Source organism: Cygnus olor, chromosome 8 (genome assembly GCF_009769625.2).
Source record: "Cygnus olor isolate bCygOlo1 chromosome 8, bCygOlo1.pri.v2, whole genome shotgun sequence".
Classification (NCBI taxonomy): Eukaryota; Metazoa; Chordata; class Aves; order Anseriformes; family Anatidae; genus Cygnus; species Cygnus olor.
In genome coordinates this window covers 30648851-30668506 of record NC_049176.1, presented here as the reverse complement: position 1 = coordinate 30668506, position 19656 = coordinate 30648851, and the positions used below count along the sequence as shown (strand labels likewise).

General features: G+C 48.6%; 1 protein-coding gene across 1 annotated transcript in view; it reads right to left on the bottom strand.

Annotated features, from left to right (window-relative positions):
* CACHD1 (cache domain containing 1) overlaps window positions 1–11437 on the bottom strand; it is a 103108-nt gene extending 91671 nt beyond the window's left edge. Inside the window, exon 1 of the mRNA XM_040565754.1 lies at window positions 11207–11437. Within this exon, the coding sequence (XP_040421688.1) occupies window positions 11207–11437 (231 nt within the window). The remainder of the gene's footprint in view (window positions 1–11206) is intronic.
* Window positions 11438–19656: the final 8219 nt, after the last annotated feature.

Genomic DNA, 19656 nt, shown 5'->3' with positions numbered 1-19656 from the left:
TCCGGTCACTTCTTGTCGTCCCAAGACACGCTCTGGGGAAGTCACAGCATCATCGCTGCTTCGGCAGGCTGGCAACGGGAAGCTTCAAAAAAAGACTGATGGGGATCCTGCTTGTCTGTGGTGGCTCCAGGATCAACTGGTGAGCTGCCCTTCGTTCCTTAGCATTTGCTTCTGCTCTCACCAAAACCAAAGCAGTAAACAGCCATCTTACCTGCCTTCTCCATCACATCCCTTCCTACACGTTTTTCTCCCTTTCCTTTGCCCACTGGGATCTCCCAAGAGTTTGAATAACTCAGGTAGATAGAAATTCCTGCGAGACCTGGGAAAAAACGAGTTATTTTTTTCAACCAAAAGGGGGAAACAGAAAGAATCCACCTTTCTTCCTTTCTGCATCAAAGCAAGGCCACAAGTTGACAGTCTTCACCAGCGTGGGTATGGCTTTACTCCAGCCTCACATAACGGCCTCTGCAGGATCTGCAGCTAGCCACACGACCAGCCCACAGACTTACTGTAGTAAGACTTTAATATTTTAAATATATTTTTGGACACACAGGCAATCAGACTTAGGGCCTTAGAACACGAGCACCACTTCTTGGGAACCCAAATTGTCACCTGCGCTTCCAGACGGGTCGAGGTTCGGGTCCAAAGGCATTGAATACACAAGAACTTTTTCTTTTCTTTTTGTATGAAACCCGTACCAAAGCGTAGATGAATAAAAAACAGCTAAGAGCCTGAAGAAGCCTCAGCTATCCAAGCGCACATCAAAGCCTAGCAGCCCTTTCTAACTTGGCTGAGAGGAGGCAACAGCTTTCATTACATCTTCAAAGCACCCCAAAACAATGCCGTTTCTCTGCTAACCTTTATAATGACTATCTTACCCTCTCCTAGCTGCTTATTTTTTCCTTTCACGGGTTTTCAAGCTGTTCCAAAGCATTCAGATGACACACGTGAAGCAGAGCACGAGGCAGCAGGCCCCGCTCCTCACACACGCCCTCCCGGAGCACGTCCATGTTCCCTCCTTGTGGGCCCGACTCGAAGCCTTCCCTTCCCTTCTCAGAGCACCTCTGCTCCTTCAGGAGAAATCCTCCACTTCGAGCACTGAGATCTGTGGTTATGGATGTTGGCTTTCATTTATTTTTGGAGGCTGTTATTCTATTCTTGGTCACTGCAACCTCAGACTTTCAAATGCTGCTTTTTCATGTGTCCTGAATGTATTTTTTTGACGTATTTCTAGACCCACAGCTAACAACTTACTGAATAAATGCATAAATATGAAGGGGGATGCAAAATTATACTTACATCATCATGATGAAGCACTATTTTAAAATTCATTAGGTCCAATTCCTTACCAGACAGAAACAAATGACTAGCCATTTCTATCAAGGCAGTTATCTGCTGTTAGGGTTATATTGAGGTTTTTTCTTTCATTTTGGCCTGGCATCCACAAGTTTTAATGGAAATACAGTACTGTAAGTAGGTCTGTATCTAAATTGTTAAAAACTGAATGGAACTTTGTGATAAAACGCCATACTCCTAGCCGAGAGCTGAGCACACAGCTGGGTCTTCCACTCACTGCCTTCAGCAACCATTAAATACCTCCTAGAAAGCCAGAGGAGTCACTGCACTCTGTTCCCTTCACCAAACTCAGTACCCAAAACTACTGTGAGAATCAAAGGGGAAGGACGTTGCTGTAGAAGAGCCAGATATTAAAATTTGAAGTGATAGCTCCATTTCAGTCAAAACTAAGCAACAAACAAGAAAAACAGCCTTCACCTTGCCCCAAATCTCACACCCAAGCAATAACGCATGAGGGAAGGTAGGCTTCTAAATGGCATCAGTCACTTGCAAACCTGACATTGGCGAAGCTAATCTAGAGCTAAAAAAGCTTGAAGATTGCTGTTTTCATCCTCCTCTGCAATGTATTCACTAACTTTTTTCCAAATATGATTTTTTTTTTTTTTAAATCATGGTCTCCTACAAGCAAAATACAAGAGACTGTATCCAGGAATAACACTTTCTAATTTTAATCTAACAGACCAAAGACTTTGAAATTTGCGGTTTAAAACCAGCTGCCTGCCCACAGCTGGGGGACGTGCCAAGTCTGCCATCCCCAGCGCTCATTCCCGTCCTCCTGCCGGCACCAGACAGAGCAGTTCTCCCCGTACATCGCTTCCTGTAGCCAAACTCCACCAAGCCAGACCGAGGGAATAAATCCCACATCACACCAGGCAAGCCCTGGAGAGCCACCAGGGCGAGGAATGAAAGGCAACTGAAAAATCCACGTTACATCAAATTCTCTGGGCAAAAAGTCTGAACGCCTAGCCCACGGTTGCAGCATATTTAAATTAAATGTCCTTTCATTGTTGAAATTGTTAAAGGTGTTATTCCTACATTAAATATCCTTTTGTTTTATCCTTCACATGCCTGTCATGCAACACAAAAGTTCTGCCCGTAAAGCGTTGGTTTGGCCACCGGCCTGCCTGTGCCGGCTGCTGGCAGCTGAGCCTCCAGAGCTCGCACCGGGTGAGCCTCCGCCACGTACAATTACCTCAACTGCAGTTTCTGATCCGCTGGAGGGGACTTTTCTCCTGTGTATTACACTTGTCGCAACGTGGAGAGAGCCTGCTTTTTTGCCCAATTGGTATTTAGGTCTCCAAAACCAAAGCCATCCATCCCATAAGACTTTCCAAGCCATTTCAGTACCGAACGCTGCTCGCACGCAGTAGGAAAGCCTGCTGTAAGACCTTACGCTCCTGGCCCGCATAATTCGGATTCCTTTGTTTTCCAACAAATAAAAGGCAAAGCAGAGCTCAGAAGCCTCTAAATGCAAAAGAATATCTTTAAGAGGCACGTTGCTAACAAAGCTTTTCAGCACAACAATGCATAATTGTACCTGACTTTTCCTTGGCAGCTTCTGTGATAATCACGGCACCTGAAGGGCCACCACAAAGGACAGACGGGATAAAGTCTGAGAAGCAGGGGAGGGACAGACCAGGGATGGCACAGCAGGGCCTGGGCAAGAACTGGGCAACTCCTGTGCGTGCAGAGCAGCCGCCCCCATCCACACAAGTCCCCCAGAGCCGCAGGAAGGTCTGCGGCGTCACGGTGGAGACCGCAGCCCCCGGCGCGCCAGGAGCGCACTCTCAGCAGCTGAAAAGCCAACAGTTTGTATCAGTGAATCAGCACAAGCTGCTCCCCCTCTCACTCAAGATGCAAACCCCTCCTGCTCCCTGGGCAGCCCTCCGCGGGCTGCTGAGCTGCCTCCAGCCGTGGCTCACAGCCTAGGCTCGCTCCAGGCAAGCAGGCTCCCACCACAATTATTTTGGGCAATCTGTACCTTCTCCCCTCCGCCCCAACACCACAAACACCTTCCCCTGCTGCGTTCGATATTGCTTCTGAGGTGAAAGTACAGCCCAGGAGGAAATATTTCTCATAGTTCCTCGGCAGAAAGGGAGAGAACCAGGAGCTGAACTGGAGACAGGGAGGTCATGAAGGCACCACACCGAAGGGTCGTGGTGCCATCACCCCGCTCTTGTGCCGCTCGGCTCACCTGCGGATGCAATCAGGGCTTTAGACTTAAAAACAATTTTCAAAATAATAATAATTATTTAGCTCGCACTATACATGCTGCTAAGGCTATAGCAATCAAAATTGGAAAAATTAGAGGCTGAACCAGGTGGCACGTGGTTTCCACAACCCCACTTTTAATCCAAATAAACGCTCATTAACAACAAAATAGGAAACAGATTAACTGCTTCTTCACACACACCCCCAAGCAACAACACAACCAAATTCCAGCCTTGATAGGTGTGTAAAAAAACCACCAATCATCAGAATAAGGAGCGTAACGTTGCCTCTTCCATTCATCCTCCTTGTGGCCGCAAAGCGAGCTTTGTAGGAAACCCACTGAGCTGCCAAGGGAGGCCGCTGGAAACACAGCTTCCAGGGGATTTGCTTGGTCTGGAATCCACAAAAGCAGCACAGGAATCCTCCTGCAACCCTACCAGGGCACATGCACAAGAAACTCTGCTTAAGAAGTTCCAGCTTCTAGAAGCTTTTACAGGAACTTCCAGATGTGTCTATTTTAAAGGCTTTTTCCCTGGCCTTATTCCCACCTGTGACAATCGTAAGCGTAGCCAAAAATTCCTCTTGCATCGCAGGAGTACGTGCAAAAGAGGGCCAAAAATGGACGAAGAGCACTCGCTAGACAGCCCCACAGAACTGCTGAAAGTGAAATTGCAGCTTTTCTCAGAAGCGTGTTACGGCTTTCCTTCTCTGCTAGGAGAATGGTTGCAGCCTCGAAGCACAGAGTGAAAACTGGGCAAAGCTGTGTTTAAAGGGAAACGACGCCAGTGAAAAGTTGGTTTCATCAGCTGCTCCTGGCTGAGAAGCCGGTAAAAGGAGATGTAATAGTTTGTTTTTACTAACGATTGGAATTGTGCAAATAGACTTTGGCAAAATCACTCGGGAGACTCTAGAGAGACCTCACCCACAGCTGATAAAAGTGACTCCGGGAAACCCTTCCGTGGCCCCGGAAACCACCAGTATTGATTTGTGTCACCGTCGTTATTTCACAAGGCAGCTCAGATTCTCTGCAAAATTAGCGCAGCACCTCCCAGAGACCCGTACCGGAGAAGGACACACGCAGTGCAGGATCCCAGCAACGACTTCGCACATACTCTATCCCATACTGCAAAAGGCACGTCTTAACGACAGATGCTGGATAAATATCAGTGTTAAATTCCATTTTCCATGGGAAAGAAAGCACGAGGATATCCTTTCAGACTTCATTAACACTGCACGTTATGCAACAACAAGAAGCTCCAGGAAAGCCATGACTGCAGAGCGCTCTGCTTTCCCCGATGCTCAGTACCTCACAGTTTTCGGCTTTATTCCGTGTTAAGCCCACGATACAAGAAGAGGTAGCACAGCTGTTAGTTAAAACTGCCAGAATTTCTGACATACAAAACCAAAACTGCTACATGAAATGCGCTACTTAGATTTTTAACTTATATTACCCGTGTTCAGGAAAAAAAAAAAAAAGAAAAAACCCAAGCGACTGGTTTCTACTCAACCACATGGAAATAAATCATTCCTGGGACGTTATCGAGCCCTTACAGAAGTCCCCAGCAGAGCCTCCCACGCACCCCGACACACGCCAGGTTGCCGTGAGCAGTCAGCATCGCACACGAGCAGCCCGGCATCGCAGCCGCGAGTTCAGGCCACAGAGCGGCCCTGGCAAGGGAAACGGGGAAATGGGGGACACTTCCTTACAGCCGGGCACTCCTCCACATCAGCATGCACAACTGATAAGGTTCCAATGTTTGTCTTTCTCCCCAGTTTCTTCATCAATAACTGATGAACAGAAAACAGTAACTGTTAAATAAAAGACTCAGCTAATACTTAATACACCCTTTCATCCATGAACATAAAAAACAACTGATAAACAAAATAAAATCCTTCAATACTTTATATCTTCTCCTATTCTCAAGCGTGTCTTGCCTTTCCATCTGAAATAAAGTGGAAAGCATTCAATTTTGCTTGACAATAAGCATTAAAGTTCTTCTCACGAGCACCTGGTCAAGCTATTGGCGCTATCGCAGCTTCTGCTGCGTTAGGACCATTAGGCACCAAGCACTCCTCCTCTGCTGAAGGAACCTACGAAAAAAAGTTGGCTGTATTTACTTTCCTGCCTTTGTAACCTACGTGTTATCAGCCCTGCCACAGCCGGGAGATTCCCCCTTGCTTTACGGCTCCCTTGGACGTCTTCCTGTTAGCGACTCCTCCGTCCCCCCACGCCTGGCAGGGTCCTCGGCGCGGCGGTGCAAGGGGACAGCTCATTATCTGCCGACCCACCTTGCTGCGCCGCATCCGGCAACTTTTATCTGCACAGGACAGCTGCGTTCTCCCTGTTTGAAGCGAAATGTCAGCCTTCGCTAATGCACCCAGGCTTACGGCGCTAACGATGCCTCGCCGCTTTGAAGAAGCAACTCAAAGCCTAATTAAAAATTCAGATTCGGTCTCCTACGCGCCGCCGTCCTCCCCGCGCTTCCACCAGGACCTCTCTGGATCTTTCTGAAATGTTTCATGCTGAAAAAAAAAAAAAAAAAGAATCCAAGTGGAACAGGATGAAAAACTGCTGCAGTCTCGGGCTTTCACAGAGCCTTGAAAAAGGCTGGCGGAGCTGGATTCAAACCAGGACATAATCATGTAAACCAGATGAGATTTTACTCCACTGATTTCTACCCTGTAATTATTACTAAAGCGAGCACTACTGCCAAATTGCAAAAAGGATCTACTCAAACATTTATCAGCCTTCCTTACTTCTTTTTCCCCTTTTGCATTTCAATTTCACAAGCTGGAATCTACCTGAAAATAAAAGGAAAAAGAACGGAAGCTGTTTTCCGTGCTGTCATTTGGTCGAGGGCTCTAAATTGTCCGCAGATGCCCAGGTTTCGGATCCAGTGCTTGAGGACTCGCAGTGTTTTACACCACTTGCTGCACAAGAACTTCCCAGTCACCCACAGATTTATTTGCAAATGCTTATAGAAATTAGAGGGGCAGTGTATGAAACCCCTATTTCAGGGGTGGAGAACCAAGGTTCTGGTATTTCGACTGGTCTGCAGTGCAGCTTGAAATGGGATTTCTCTCTGCCAAGCCGTAAATCCACTGTCACTAACCAGAAGAGCATCCCACTAGAAAAATATATATATATATTTGTACTCTGCCAGTGTTCTTTTTCAAAGGGATTAAATAAGCAGACGGTTCTTGTGACTGTGACTCTTTGCCATCACCCAGAAACCTTCAAAGACCGTGGAGTTTTCAGAAGGAAGGTGTCACCTCATCCTCCCCGCAGGAACCCCGGGACATCTCCGCGTTGCTGCACCGTTCTGGTCTGTGTACAGCCTGTGTGTCTTGAAGAACATACGGCTGGACGAGGTATTAGCAAAATAAACAGAACACATTTGCCAGTCAGCCTGCAGAAGCACGCACTACGCTGTTCGTTATTGTTACATGTCGCTACGTCATCTGAGCAAGTATTAATATAAAAACAAAAACAGAACAACAAAACCCACCACCGTTAGCGTGGAAAAAAAATGGGCAGCAAACTGTTATCTTCACAGTCAAAACCCATTTATTTCTTCCAACCAACAGACGATGAGAAAGGGCCCCGCTTCCTTCACCGAGTGAGTGTAAAGGATTCAGATGGCAGAGCTGTCTTCAGAAATATTCAAGGCCCTCTGGGCCTATAACTTTTGTTACTATCTGGCTAGAAACATCAGCGTGTATCTTGAAAGCTATAAAAGCACTTAACAGTGCTTTTCATCTTCAAAGCATTGCTTAATCCTTTCAACTCTCACCGAAAGCATTATATCCCCATTTTGTAGGCGGAGATGCTCCCTTGCCCAACGCTACCAAGAAAGCGCGGTTCAATAGTTCTCACCTTGTGCGCCCCGTGCCGCTCGGAGGGTTAAATCCTGCCAAAACCAAACAAAACGCTCGCAAAAGTTCCCACTTAACTCTTCTCCTGCCTTCACCTCCCGGCCGAAGAATTTCGGTTGGCTCAGCCAGCGACCTACTCGGTAATTTCAACTGAGTCACAGAGCCCAGGCTAAGCCTGGCCAGGTAACGGAGCCGAGGGAAATACCACTGGTAGACGAGGTCACGACACAGCCCCCATTTTTGCTGTAGTTTTAGCGTAAGGAGGTGCTTAGTTTGTAATTACCGCTGAAGTCTGCCGCCAAACTGAAATCTGTTCCCGATAACTACAGGGCCACCATCCCCACGCGCTCTCGCTAACCAAAAAGAGGATAACGGCTATGTGTCATTTCAGGTACCGTACCTGCATCCTGCTGCTGGTGCACAACCCCGTTTCTTTGCGTGGTTCTCTCCCATCACCCCGACAGGATCCTGCCCACGGGGCGAAGCCAGCAGAGCCCGAGCCTCACACTACGGCGCCTTTCCCCGCTCCAGCCCCACCAAAGCTGGGGGGCACGCACCAGTAAGGCATCTTGCCACAAAGACATCTTCCTTTGGATTTCATTTCCCAGGCACTGGATTACTTCAGGACGGGCCGTTACAAACAATAACGCTGTATCTTAAAATGGCAAACGTCTTCTGCATTGCTACGTCGCGTCCATCCACCCGCACGCCAAGCGGAGGCTTCTCCTCCTGCCTTTGTCACCGCACAGCGAGGAATGAAAGGCTGCGGTGTGGCTGCTTCTGGTTAGACTGGAAGCAGCGCTGATGAATTTGGGGGGAAACTTAACCGGATCACCCCGTGCAGAAAGACGGGCACACATTTGCACATACACCAACCCACGCTACGATGCATGAAAGGAAACGCACGCGGCGTTCAAACACGGCACCGTCACTGAGCGCGGCTCTTGCAGAACTGCCCTGCAGAGCAGGAACAGCAATAAATAGGTGCCGGAGAGAAGTCAGGCGACTGATGGACGTCACGTACCACATCTCTTCCCCAGGAGCAGCGCCAAGACCTGTAACGCCCAGCAGAGGCAGCAGCCCGCACACCTCCAGCCCAGCGGCACACGAGGGCTCCCACCCGGCGAACACCGTGCGACACCTCGCTGCCACACCGCTGCCCCGCCGTTCTGCACCCTCAGCTGCTCCACGCAGCCCCAGCGAGGAACAAATTCATACGTGCAACCGGAGCACTCGCAGGTACGAGAAAAAGCATTGCTTAGAAGCACCACAGAAGTCAGACACTCAGCACGCGTCTATAAATAGCTGAGATGCGAGTGCCAAAAACAATTGTCAGGGCGATGCTGGCATCAGAAATCTCTCATCCTCCTTCTTCCCGTGGCTTCAGCCGGTATCACAACGCCGATGTACACGCATCTTGTTCCTCCCAACGGGGCAAAGTAATGCGATTAGGTTAAAAACACCAAGCTCGCCTTACTGCTGCACTAATTACGTGAAATTCTGGTAAAGGAGAATGCAGGACAGGAAGGAGACACTGCGCAGACGAGACGGATCTTGTTTATAGCGCTGACTGCTGCTCCAGCAGAAATCCAGTGTATTCTCCATCTCCCAGCTTCCATACTTGTTACACCCTGCCCTTCTTCACAGGCATTTAAGGCTCAGAAATTTGGGGGTTCTCCTCTTACCTCTTCCACTTGCTCCTCTAACATCTCCTCTGTAGGCTCCACCTCGTCCTCCCTTCCCTCGCTTCTGGAGGCTCCTTTTACAGTTTTCTCTTTTCCCAGACTCTTCCCTGAGCTCAGACACACCCCAACCACCCTCTCACCTTCCCTCTCTTTAAGTAAGCATTTCCACCTGCTCCGCCACCCACTGGACGTTTCCTCTCCGACTCAGACCTACCCTTCCTCCACAGCCCTCTCCCCCACGCAGGTCCCGTTCCAGCGGCTGGTGACACTCCTCCTGCCTATCACCGGGACGTGCGGAGCGGGAGCTGCAACCGAGAAGGACCAAAGCGTGACGGCAGGGTGCAAGAGCAGCGTTCGGTCCTGCCGCTTCCTCCTCTACGACATATAGGATTGAATAAAACCACAGCTGCCAAGTGTTTGGGTATTAACCCTCCTCCTCACTGCCACAGCCACCTGTCTCCTACCTCCCCAGAACATCTCCCCCAGTTTCATCCTGTAATTATCGATGTCTCCCACCTCTGCCCCCTCACTCCCTTTGTCCTGCGCAGCCACAAGCACCAACCACCCATCGTCCCCATGGCTCCCCACCGACTTTGGACCTGCCTCCAAAACCAGGGCAACACCCATAGGTTTAGATCCAATTAAAGCACAAAAGCCCTCTCCCTTCTTCCGAAATCCCACCAGCCTCCCTTATCCGTGGGTAGAGCCACGCCACAGCGAGCACCCGCTTGTGCTCCGATGGTTTCCACGCTCACCACCAGCCCCACACAAGCGGAGAACAGGGGGACTCCGCGCCAGCTACACCCGGCCCCGTCTGGGCAGGCTTAGGCAAATTCTACCCTCAAATCAAGTACGAACCACGGGCTGCACTGACACATGTCATAACATTTTTTGTTCTACTGCGGGAGGTCAGCAAAGAAGCTTCTAAAATCGGGGGAGGTTCGTTTCCACCGGTTTTTAATCTTAAACAGCTGTAATAATGTTACAGGAGGGAGCACAGGACAGGCTGCACGTTAGCTTGATGGGAGTTAAGGCAGCCAAAATATTAAGCTTACAAAAATAGAGCTCGGTATGAAAAGGGTTTTCAGAGTTTAACTACCAGTTTCACCGCATTACATTACTTTGGGGCCTTAAATAGCCAAGTAATAGTAAATAAGGCATTCTAACGTTATTTGCATCCCTGTGCACCGGCATCCAGCTGGTTCCCAAGCCAGGACAAGCGACCCTCAGGGAGATGGGGCTCTCCCTCATCCCTGCAAGGCGCAGTGTGCAAGGTACCCACGTATATTGTTGTGCAAGTTGCTTGTTTTAAAGCCAATATGCATTGAAGATGATCATATTACGGTGTTTTTAATAGTTGATTTTTCTAAAACATGCCAGGACAGATTTAGCAATACAATTACACTGACTTACTTTCCACTACCCAGCACTCCAGCATTAAAGGATTACGCTCCTATCTTTTGAGGAGAAATATGTCCGTGGGGATGCACAGTGTGTGAAAAAAGCGACTTTCCCGAGTTGGGTACAGCAATAACCTCCCTCGTTAAGCGAAGCCATCTCAACCCACATCTTCCCAGCCTCGAGGACAAGACTGGCGTTCCCTCAGTGTTTCCCTGGGCAAAACGCGGCCCGGGGAGGCCGCCCCACACAAAGATGCTTCGGAGGTGACAGGACGGGGCCGGTTTGGAGCAGATAAAAGGCCATTTGGGTAGAGACCCCCGCTGACCGCATCAAAGCTTCTCCCTTTCAGCGCGGGAGGCTTTTAAAACTGAATTTGCTCCCCCCACGGCAGGGGCTGCCCGGGGGCCGGCGTGTGGGACCGCCTGGGGGCCGCGGGGAGCCCGGGGGCGACCCGAGGGGCTCGGCCCCTTCTTTTTGGGGCCGCAGAAACGCAGCGGGGACGGCAGCGAAGCAGCCCCCGGCGGCCCGGGGCCGCACAAAGGGAGGGAAAGTTTGCAAAGAAGGGAAAGGAGCAGGCGAAAGGGAAGAGAAAGGGAGAAAAAGGGCAGCGCGGGGATCGGCGGGGAGGCGTGTGGGAGGGCAGCGGGGCAGGAGAAGCGGGGCCGGCCGGGCCGTACCTGCATGGTGACGACCCCCAGCTCCTCGGCGGCCAGTTTCCTCATCTGCGCCGCCACAACTTGCGCTTCCTCCAGGATGGCGAACTCCGCCTCGGCGGCGCCCAGCCCGCACAGCAGCGCCAGGCACACGAGGCCCAGCGGCCCCCGGCCCCGCGGGCTGCGGCGGCCCCGGGCGGCTGAGGCGGCTGCGGCGGAGGCGGCCTCCTCCCGCCGCCCTCCGCCCCGCGCCATGCTGCCGCGGCGGGAGGGCAACTTCCCCCCCGGGCCGGGGGGCTCGCTAGAGCCGCGGGGCGGCCGCCATGCGGGGGAAGGGGACGGCGAAGGGGACGGCGGCGCCGCTGCCCGGCCGGCTGCGGGGGACCCTGCGCGCCGCGGCCCCGCCGCTGAGGGAGAGCGGCGGCGGAGAGCCGCAAACCGCGGAGCAGGGGAGGAGCGGCAGCGGCGGGGCCGGCAGCGGAGTGGCGGCGCGGAGAAGGAGGCGGCCGGGGGCAGCGCGGGGCCGGGCCGGGCCGGGCCCCTTCTCCCCTCCCCGCTCCTCCCCTCGGCCGCCGCCTCCCGCCCGCGCCGCCTGAGGAGGCCGCGGGGAGCGCGCTGAGGGGCCGCGACCTGGGAAGGCGGCGCGCTTTGTTACTCGCCTTTTATTTGGTTGTTTTAAACCAGCCCTGCTCCTCGTGTCAGCGCCGGGCACCCCAGCGCAGGAGGCTGAACGCCGGGCGCTGCGGCACCCTCCAGGCTTAGCTCCGTTAACACCCCTGACAGAAAACCTCGAGGGTCTGCGCTGTTTTTAAACGCATCTGACCTGCAGCGGCCAAGTGGCCCCGGTACCCACTCAGATAACTTTTCCTAAGAGCCCGTTGTGTCCTGCAGCAGAAATTCCACAAGTTAACGATTCATCACCATCCACCACCAGACTTGGTGCTCTCATGCTCTTACTTGTGCCGTGCCTCGTGTAAGCCGTGTGACTGCCCCTTAGCGCATGCTGTCGGCTCCTGGTGTATAAAGTACAATCAATACAGCCTCAATATTATTTCCCATAATCACAGAATCCCAGAATGGTTTGGGTTGGGAGGGACCTCAAAGCCCATCCAGTGCCCCCAGCCCAGCCCAGAGGCCAGTGACCTCGTTGAGCAACTCCTGGGATGGGGCGTCCACAGCTTCTCTGGGCACAAAAGATCCTATTTTCTAGAAATCGAGTTTCTACCATCTTTAACAGTTGTTTTGTTGGCTTCTCTCAGGCAGCTTTATCACAGCAATTCCCAGGCCCTCTTTGTGTAGGGCTGGAGCTGGGTCAGACCCAAAACTCTGCTCCCATGGGTGCCTCCCTGCACCAGGTTCCCCTGCCACCAGGCTTCTACGGGATTCAGCAACCACCTTTCATTTGGATTTAATAAATGCAATGTAATTCTTACTATACAAATGCTGTATCAGTTTATCCTTGGCTTTCGTCCTTCTAGGTGATTTATGGGCCTAAAATATTTTTTTTTCACTTATCCTGAGCAGGAATTATGGTTTAAGACTAAACCAAAATGACGCCTCTCAAAGCTGCTGTAATCACTATCTTTTATTTCCATTGCTAAAGTAGCATTAGCTACCTGAAAGACAAGGAATTTTCCTTCCATCATGCTGAAGCTCTTGGACTTCTGTTGGAATATTTTCCCTGGGCCCAAGAGATAGAGAGAGTGAGCCAAATTCGCTCTTAGCACCAGTCATTTTCATATTACATTTTATGTTTTTTTTATTAGATTCACTAGTGGGGGACGCAAAGGTTTTAAATTATAGTGAAAAGCCAAGTGGTTTTCAAATATCTTGGCTTGACTACCCACTTTTATTTTTTATTTCATTTCTGGCCCTAGCTGCTTGTTTGAAAAGAAAAATCCATCTCTGTAAACTTTGTTATATAAAAAATTGTCCCATCAAGGCTACAGCTGGAGCTAAGTCAGTAGCTAGCTGCATTAGCAGCACCACCGAATCTCCAGCTATCCAAGGCACCAAATTCATGCTCCTGATCCTGAAATCCAACATTCATTCTACAAATAGTCTTTTTTTTTTTTCTTTTTTTTTTAACAAACTAACCTCAGGAAATGAATGAGGCAATTGTCCTTCTGCTTCCAGAGCCCCAGGATCCTGCTTACGGCAAGGTAACCAACTGAACAGGTTTTGCATTTTCATACACAACCTAAACTAATTCACCCTGCAGCCCTCGAGGCAAATCTGGGCTGCTCCCGAGTTCCCGTCTGCTCCGTGGCAGCATCGCTGCCTCCCAGCCTGGCCGCCCAGCTCACAGCACAGCCGTGTGCATCCCGTACCCATCACGGTCCCACTTCTAGATTAGCTTTCACACATCTGAAGTTTTAAAGAAAAATAGGAAACAACTCCCTCCAAAATACCGAGGGAAAGAGCCAGGGGGGTGGGAAAAGAATATGATATCTAAAAAACCTTTGCTATTCAAATTGCGTGATCGTTGGAGTCACAGGACATCAGCCAAAACTGCCAACGCAGACAACCTGATGCTCCAGCACTCTCTCAAGCCAGGCTGGTCTCTATGCATTTATGTGGTTACACAGGTGTGGATTAAATCCGCCTCCTTTTGCCTTAGAATAAGCCTTGGAGAAGAGGGACATGGCCTTGTTGGTGCAGTAGTGTCATGGCATGGCCAGAAGAGGAGTCCCAGAGAGCAGGAGACTGGATGGGGAAGAAACAGATGCAATCAGGTCTATGCTGCGCTACCAGCATTCAGGCATAAATAATTTAGCCATTCAGATTTGCAAAAATGAGGCCATGCTAGAAAAAAAATGTCCTTTTTCTAAACAGCAAGGAAAAAATGAACACAGAGTTTAAGTGCTGGGGTATGGGAAGAAGAGGAACATATGTCAGGTGTAAATCCCAGAGCCATGTTGGGAGTAAGCATTCTCCTGAGGGCAGCATGAGCAGATAGGTTAGTGTGTGCCAGGAGGGGTAACAGAAGAAGTGCTGGTACATGTGATAACACCAATGAAAAGCCCTATTTCTGTAGCATATTATTAAAAATGTACTGAGCCAAGGTTTATTAACTGAATATATCTCTCTGTAGTGATCATGACTTTGTTGATGTATCTTCTGAAGTTCCTTTACTGATAAATATTTAATTTATATTTTCAAAACTGTAATCTAGCTATATATACAAGTACAGATCTGTAAGAGTACAGTGTTCTCCTCTGTAGAAAAAAGCAATGTCCTTAGCTTGCTGCACTTGCTTCACTTTGTAGCAAGTCCCTGCACTCTCCTAGCAAGTCAGGAGCATCATATGTCGGAAAGGCATGGTCTAATCTCTGGAAAATCTCCTTGAAAGTGGCACTTCTTGGTGATACCGATCTTCACACCTGCAAGCAATACAACACACACTCCAAAAATTGAAAGGCAGGCAGAATGTTCGTCTGGCAGCCCCATGCTTCCTGCCTGATCCGCTCTCCCAGTCCATAGCCCTTTTTGGATGGTTCAGCCTGCAAGCTGCATCCCGCAAAAGCAGCGGGATGTTGGTCACTCACCAAGGAGCTGGGAAAGTATTTGTGCCTCTCCTTTCTGACCTTGAAGCAAAGACTAAATTTAATCTTTTTGTATAAATCTGGCTTAAAATAGAGAAAATTTAAGTTTTTGAGGTTACTGTTTTTTGATTTTCTGCTATCTACCTTTTCTATCTCCCAATTTATGTGCTTTTACTCGCTTGTCTGATTCCTTTTCTACTTGTCTTCTAACCTGAGTAAGTTGTATACAGCCAAGTCAGAAGAGCTTACTTTGCTCATTTTGATTTTCATGTTTAGTTTCACTCCCCTCCCAGTATGTTTTTAAATATTTTCTGCTCTGGAAGTTGTATCTCTGTGTTATGTTTTGATACAGTTCTTACTCTCTCCATAAGTTTGATCTTTGCTCCCTGGTGAGAGTTACTTCCGAACATACCGACATGCTAGGATCAAGCCAAGAGTGGCATCTCTTACTCTTTGATTTAGCAGGGAAGATTGCAAGTAGTAATTGATCATTGCATCTTAAATCTGCTTCTCTAAACCTTGTTTCTGTTTATGCAGATTACAAACTGTGTTATACATCAGAAAGAACTGTCCCTGGAACATCCTTCATTAATTTCTGACTGGGAGAACATTTGTATACCTGTCCTTGTATCTACACTCCTTATACCCGTCTATTTTCATATGTATCATGTGGCAGGGCCAACAAGGCTGTAAACTCCAAGATTTATCTCATAGCCAGTGCAGCCTCTGCCCACCTAATCTGTCATTCCCCTATGGATTACAACCAGTAAAGAAAATGGAAAAAATGCCTTGCACTTCTCCCGCCCCAGCCTGGGTCTGTAAGTGTGCCTGTGAGAGTGTTCTTTCCATAACACCATCATCACCAGATAATATTTTTAATGAAAACCATCACGTTATGTAGTTTCTAAGTGTGTGGTGTGGGATTTCAAAGTGAGCATTGTGCCCAGCTGTACAGCTCGGGATGGAAAAAGCCTGATGCTAGCAGCATAGCTAGATCACAGCATGACTGGTATGGTCTCCTTTCAGGTCAACTAGCCTTTTACTAAATTTTAACTAAAAGGTGATGTAAGGAAGAAAATCCCTGCCGTGGGAGGAGGATGGCAGAAAGACAGGGTGGGATGGAAGCTAGAAGCTGATGGAAGGGGCCTGAGGTGCTGGGTACCTGTTCCTGCTGGCCCTGGAATACCCCAACCTCTGGTTGAGAGTCTCTCCTAACTCTGGCAGCCCAATATCCTCGGCATTTGTCTCCTGTAACCCACGCCTGGAGCCAGCCCTGACCTGATCAGTAATCTTAAACCACTGAGGAACAGGTCAGTTAATGTTCTACGTCAGCTGTACATCTCTATATATGTACATAAGTATATGTGCTTCACTTTATGTTTCAAAAATATAGCTGGTGAAGCGTCTTCAGTAATAAGGGTATAAAACATCCCATCACAGAATAGTTGTGATATACATACTTATATAGAGATACACACTATATATGTGTGTGTATAGTGCATGTACTGCATATATATATTACCTGGGATAACCTCTTTCAGTGACATGGCACCTAGTTCATGAGGCAGCTCCGCTAAGGAATGATGTGGTTGACCAGATGGTAACCCTGGCAAATTGTGAATGAGAGTCAGACTGCATTTGAAACGTGTTCAAAGAATTCTTGGCATATCAGTGGTTCTGTCCTGAATCAAGACCATGCGAATTATTATCATTTCTCATGCTTACGGATAAAAGGATGTGCCCATGCTGTGAAATAAAGGATGCTGATTTTCTAATTCACATTTCTTGATATCTTCATTCTTCCATGGTTGTTCTCATTCTGTATCATTTTTTATCTACACACATCTAATGGAAAGATCAAACACGCTTAGGAAGACACCGTTTATGAGATTATTGCTAAAATCAGAATATTGTGTCACTTGCACTTTTTTACATTTTTACAATAATCTGAAAAATATTTCTAAAAATAGCAGCAGACGCCGTCTCTGTTTTTATAAACTTGTTCCCGATTTCGGTATCAACTTGCACCAGGAGTACCCTGGCTTGGAGCGAGTGCACATTTGCCTCGGCAGCACATGCTAGGTTAGACCCACAGGAACCACGCATCAACCTTCACAAGGCTAAAACAGCTATTGGAATAACCAGTCCTGGGTATCCAAGAGTACAGGGTTGGACCTCTCATTACATTCAGCATCAGACTTCCTACTGATCACGAGAAAAATATAAGCCTCTTCCTTAGTTATCGGAATCACTGGCTTTCTTTATGCTGTGTGATTCCTGCCAGTTCCAAGCAAAGCCTTAATTCTGCACCAATTTCCACAGCACCCAGGGAGGGGACCGATGATTCTGGTTTTCCATTAAAACCCAAATTTTAATTTCCATTAAAATGAAATGAAATAAAATGGAGTTTAAAGAAGTCTAAAATTCCAAGTGAGTTATTGCTGTTTGGAAGGTCGTTGGTGCAGGGCTGTGTGAGCCACCAGTGCAGCCAGTGCCATCGGCCCTGCAGGGTGAGGACGGTCACGCAGACTGCAGGGTGCTGGGGACAAGAACGTGTCCAGCTGCTCTGCGACCTCTGCGGTCACTGCTTGGGTTTCCTACAGTCCACACATCGAGAGCAGTCGCTTCCACCCTTGGAGCTGCCAGACTCCAGCAAAGACTCACTGATTATACACAAGACATAGATTTTCAGAGACTTGTAATTTGGCTAAATCAGGCTAGGTTTTCAAAGGTGTATCAGATGGCATGCTGTTGGCCAGTGTGGCAAAACTTAAACAACCTCAGCTTTTTTCTTTTCAAGGAAACAACTTTGTTTATAGTTTTCTATAACTTCAGTCTTGGAAATGGCTGAACCCTTCAGCATGAATATCTTGGAGTCTACAGCAAAAAAATAGCTAGGAGCTTTCCAGCACAAATAGAAAAAAAGCTCTGAAAACCTGGCTCTTATCCCTGAGAAATGGCAGGCAGCCTTGGGAACAGGCACTGCTACTGGCAATATTTGTAATAATTCTGATAGGCTAATCTCTTTATCTTCCCTCTGCATCTCTTCTTTTATCTTTGTGTTGATGTCATGGAACTTGTGGCACCAAAACATTTCTTCTTTTCTTTTTCCTTTGGCTTCATTCTCAAAATTAAAATCACCTCATTTTTGTTATTTGAAATAAAGTAAAAAATACCGGGGTGCCTTCCATGCGCTCCCAGCCTCCCGTCTTGTGATAAGGTGCAGATCCCCTCTCCCTTGCCTAGGGGCCGTGTCTTGCCATGGGATCGAGCACGAGCACAGCAGTGCCCACCACGCAGTTATTCCCTGACTGGCAATGGACCCAGCACGTACTGGGGGGGTGGTGTAAAAGGTGATTTTTTTTTAGGGCAGAAGAGTATGACCTCCCACAGGACCAAAAGAGTGTCACTTTGTCACAGGGAGATGAGTTGGACAGAAGCATTTGTGTTGGCAACAGGGAGAACACGAGAGCCGTCCATCTCTCTCCTGTCCCTTGGGAAACAGAATACAACCTCAGCTGTCCCTGTAGTGGGGATTCCTTCAGATCCCCGAGCCGAGTCCCCCCTGAAGTACTGAGCTGGCAGTTTACACACGGTTCTGCACTGCTATTAATATCGTCGGCACCTAGGGCCCAGCCGCATGCAAGGCAGGCTTGTAGGCCGAAGTAATAACTTCTGCTCGGGCTGCTGACAGGGCTTGATGGGGCACTTTGTAAACACGGGCTGACAAGATCCTTGCTCCCAGGAACACGCTCTCTAATTAGGCAAAGGACCAAGCGTGCTCCTGGGAGCAGAGCAGAGTTTAAATCTCTCAGCACCAGCACCTGAACAAAACTTGAGAATGGTTGCAAGCAAGAGCAGGGATTGCCATGGAGTAATAGCTTGATCTCTGAAAGGTTTCACCAGCCTTTCTGGACCAGGGATGCAGGCAGTAACGGATCAGGTACCTGAGGGGCATTTTTGTCGTTTGGGATCATGCATTCAGCAGGACACAGGTATTTCTCCATCTCTCAGCCATATCCTGGGAAGTCCTTTCTGAAGTTACGACAGGATGGAGCTCCACTCACAACACCGAGTGACAGCCCTCTCTGTGCAGCACCACCACCCTTCCAGCCAACACATCCACTACCGGGTACGTCCCTCAGCAGCAAGGACGTCAAGCCTGGCCACTGGGCTCTGCTCCTCCCCTCTGGATTTTACATCCAACAACTATGGATAAAAATACAATCCCAAGAATGAAGGCCAAAATCCAGGGCTCTTTTCTGCCTCATGAACACCCTCGTCTGTGGCCTGGAGTCATCCCCTCCCCGTGCTCCTGCTCTGCCCCAAAACATCTGGCCCTCCTTAGCGCTTAGCAGCAGGGCTGCGAGGGCATCCTCACCCACACCGCCTGTGCTCCAGGAACACCTTGAGCTGGTTACAGTCTCTGAAATCAGGCAGTCAATAAGTGGAATTTTCTTTTATTGCATTTTTAGGAATACCTAATGTGCACCTAAGTAAATGCCTAAATTACACCATCTGTAAGTAGTTACATTTTCACTGCATCCAGTGGTTTGGAATCTGGCCACTCTTAAGGCCTACAGAAGTAACAGAAACGTGTATTCTGGTTTGAATATCAGCATCTCACAAGATCTGAATGAAAAGGTAGAATTTGCATTCTTCTGGGGAAAGTTATCAGAAAGAATCAGTGTCAGACTGTGCACAAGTACCAAAATTAAGAAACTCGGTGTAATTGTCTTGTCATTATTTTTCAGAGTACATTACTATCTTTTCTTTTGTCAGATTTTTAACTACTATTTTATGATCCATCTCTTTTCTTTAAGTCCCTCCAAAAAGTACCCCCTATAATCTCACCTCACTACCATGATATGTATGACTTTTTTTTTTTCTTAGTAGAATTTATTCTTGTAAAATCTTAGACCTCAGTCA